This window comes from Toxotes jaculatrix, chromosome 12, assembly GCF_017976425.1.
Source record: "Toxotes jaculatrix isolate fToxJac2 chromosome 12, fToxJac2.pri, whole genome shotgun sequence".
Classification (NCBI taxonomy): Eukaryota; Metazoa; Chordata; class Actinopteri; family Toxotidae; genus Toxotes; species Toxotes jaculatrix.
Window position 1 is genome coordinate 18340316 of NC_054405.1, and position 3476 is coordinate 18343791.

Here is a 3476-nt window from a genome sequence, read left to right on the forward strand (position 1 = left end):
GACATACAGTGAGAGGGGAAAACAAGGACTTTTCTTTAAATAGCCTATCATTCATACTGCTGCTTTAGACTTTTTTTTTTTTTTTTTTAACTTCTGGGCTGACTGGAAAAATAATTGGAGATAACAGTTGGAATATTCTTCCTGCTTTTCATACTAGAATGTCTGCTGTCTGTACTGCTGCTGCAGGAATTTATCAACCAGGCATTTTTGTGGGGCAAATTTCTGACGAGATCTTTCTGAAATATTTATAGCAGCTCTTTTCTGCAAGGATGGTGGTTGTGACAAGGAGCCTATGGGTGACCCAGTCTGTGGGAGAGCTGGTGCCGAGACAATTGACCTCTCCGCCAGCTACGCCGTCTGCCTAAAACTCTTCCCCGGAGAGGCACAGCTGCTGCAGGCTGGGGATGTGATGGGGTGACTGTTGACACCCTTCTCACCCACCCCCTCTCTCACTTTATTAGCAGTGTAATATAAACAATGGATCAGAATTTCTCAACGGTTCAAGATGGCAAGCAGCTGCTACCAGAGAGAGACTCGTCCAAACGTGTGCTGACAGGATGCTTCCTCTTCCTCCTCATCTTCACCACACTGCTCGGCAACACGCTTGTGTGTGCGGCTGTCACCAAGTTTCGACACCTGAGGTCGAAGGTCACCAACTTCTTTGTCATCTCGCTGGCCATCTCTGACCTGCTGGTAGCTATCCTGGTAATGCCATGGAAGGCAGCAACAGAGATCGTAGGGTTTTGGCCATTTGGTGCGTTCTGCAATGTCTGGGTGGCGTTTGACATCATGTGCTCCACTGCCTCCATACTGAATCTGTGTGTGATCAGTGTGGACCGTTACTGGGCCATCTCGAGCCCATTCCGCTATGAACGCAAGATGACCCCTAAAGTGGCATGTTTGATGATCAGCGTGGCATGGACCCTATCTGTCCTGATCTCCTTCATTCCTGTTCAGCTCAACTGGCACAAAGCTCAGACCACCAGCTACGCAGAGCTCAATGGAACGTACCCCAGTGATCTTCCCCCTGACAACTGTGACTCCAGTCTTAACAGGACCTACGCCATCTCCTCCTCCCTTATCAGCTTCTACATCCCTGTGGCTATTATGATCGTCACCTATACCCGGATCTACCGCATTGCCCAGAAACAGATACGGAGAATATCTGCCCTCGAGCGGGCAGCAGAGAGTGCCAAAAACCGTCACAGCAGCATGGGGAATAGTTCGAACATGGAGAGTGAGAGCTCATTTAAAATGTCTTTCAAACGAGAAACCAAAGTCTTAAAGACGCTGTCAGTCATCATGGGAGTGTTCGTGTGCTGCTGGTTGCCCTTCTTCATCCTTAACTGCATGGTTCCATTCTGTGAGCTGAACTTGCCAGATGGTGCCATGGACTTCCCCTGCGTCAGCTCCACCACCTTTGATGTGTTTGTGTGGTTTGGCTGGGCAAACTCCTCTCTTAATCCCATCATCTATGCCTTCAATGCCGACTTCCGCAAGGCCTTCTCCATCCTCCTGGGCTGCCACCGGCTTTGCCCAGGGAGCAACGCCATCGAGATCGTCAGTATTAACAACAACATGGGCGCTCCTACCTCAAACCCCAACTGTCAGTATCAGCCCAAGAGTCACATCCCGAAGGAGGGCAACCATTCATCCAGCTATGTGATTCCCCACAGCATCCTGTGTCAGGAGGAGGAGTTACAGAAGAAGGATGGATGTGGAGGGGAGATTGAGGTGGGGATGGTAAACAACGCCCTGGAGAAACTCTCGCCAGCCATCTCTGGGAATTTAGACAGCGACACTGAGGTCACACTGGAAAAGATCAATCCCATAACACAGAATGGACAGCATAAAGCTGTGTCATGTTGAGAAAAGGCAAAGATAGATCCGAGTACACTAAGGCATGTATGTACGCACAAAGGAAAGAAAAAAAATTACAGTGAAGGACAGCAAATGGAAACAAAAAAGACAGACATCTCTAAGAACATGCCTGACAGGGAAACAGTGAGTGGGATATACAAGACTTTAAGACTGTCTACAAAAATCCACATGGAAAAACCTTCAGAATGTTTTAAAGTAAAGGCACTTTATCCTGGATATAACTATCTGCAAAATACTCTCAGCATTTATTGATGAAATTGACACATTTGATGATAAATGTTGATAATGTGAATATTAAAGCAGAACACTAGCTATTTGCACATGTATACATTTTTGAAAACATTTACAAAGATGTATCCATCTGCATGTGTATACTGTACAGTGCTGACACTATCCTGGGAGGACACAGTATACACAGTATATACAATGGAACAAGATGTAATAACTATTAGCAAAATGTCTTGTAGGTAGGTGCTTTATATGTGTTTCATGGACGAGAGAACAATGTGGGTAAGCTGGTTTCGGTACAGTCTAATTAGTTGCTTATTGCAGTTATTTCTCTTCAGTACATTTCTAAGGATAATAATTTTATTACAAAATTGAAACACTGGTATTGCAATGGTAATTTACCTTAGTTAAAATTATTTCAGACAGCAAAGTGACGATGTTCTGATTCACACTAAAACAGGTATGGGACAAGTAATGGAGTTCAAATCCCTAAGCCCAGTTGTCACATCTTCATGAATATTTAATTTTTACACCCCCCTTCCCATATTATTTTGCAGTATGTACAAATTTCTTATGAAATCTGATATGGCCAGAGTCCAACTGATGTGTGTGAGAGACAGAAAGAAAGAAAGGCGGATAAATCACTCCTGTGGTTAACTTTCCTTCTCCTCTAGTCCATTCTGATCCATCCTCAGTCATGGCCCCCTGGGACCTATCAGACAGGCTCACCTGAGGTTTCCTCTATTTCTTCTCCTCACTCCCTGTTTTCATTAGCTTTGTCCCCTCTATCTGCTCCTATTCAGAAAATCCTCTCTAGGGCCCTCTAGTCTCCTCTCCTCTCTATTTTCCTGCTCTCCTTTCCACAGTAACAGCAGTCCCCTTCTTCCTTGTGCTGGCCTTATTTCTTCAGTGTTGTCAACCTCTTCTCTCTTATCCCAACTGTGCCCTCAGTCAGCGCAGTCCTTTGTACCTGCACCATATCTTACTTTAAATTTTTTTTTTTCCCTGCCTGCTCCCTTCTCACCATCTCCTTTGGCAGCCCTCCATTTTAAGTCCTTACTCCACTCACTTAAAGTGGCACTAATGGTTCTATTTTTGGCAAATGTCGTCATTCCATAATTAAAAAAGAATGTAAATCTGTAAACTGAAACTTCTGCACTTGGACAGAAGAGGCAGAGCAGCAGCAGCAGTAGAGTTCACTCAGCTGGAATGCAAGTGACACTTAGTGACCTTTTGCAAACTTGCAGATATCTGATTTTGTAAATTGCTCATGCTGGAAGCCATGCTGTGCTGTAGTGGTGATGTGGAGCATGCAGTGTGACAGTCGCTCTGTTTGCAGGGGTGGAGTCCAGGACAAACCATCATGA

The 3476-nt window shown here is 45.1% G+C and overlaps 1 protein-coding gene across 1 annotated transcript; it reads left to right on the plus strand.

Moving 5' to 3' along the window:
- The first annotated feature begins 477 nt into the window (after positions 1-477).
- On the plus strand, positions 478-1869 carry drd1b (dopamine receptor D1b). The gene has a single exon (XM_041051772.1). It carries the CDS (start codon positions 478-480, stop codon positions 1867-1869), a length of 1392 nt encoding a protein of 463 aa, XP_040907706.1.
- Positions 1870-3476: the final 1607 nt, after the last annotated feature.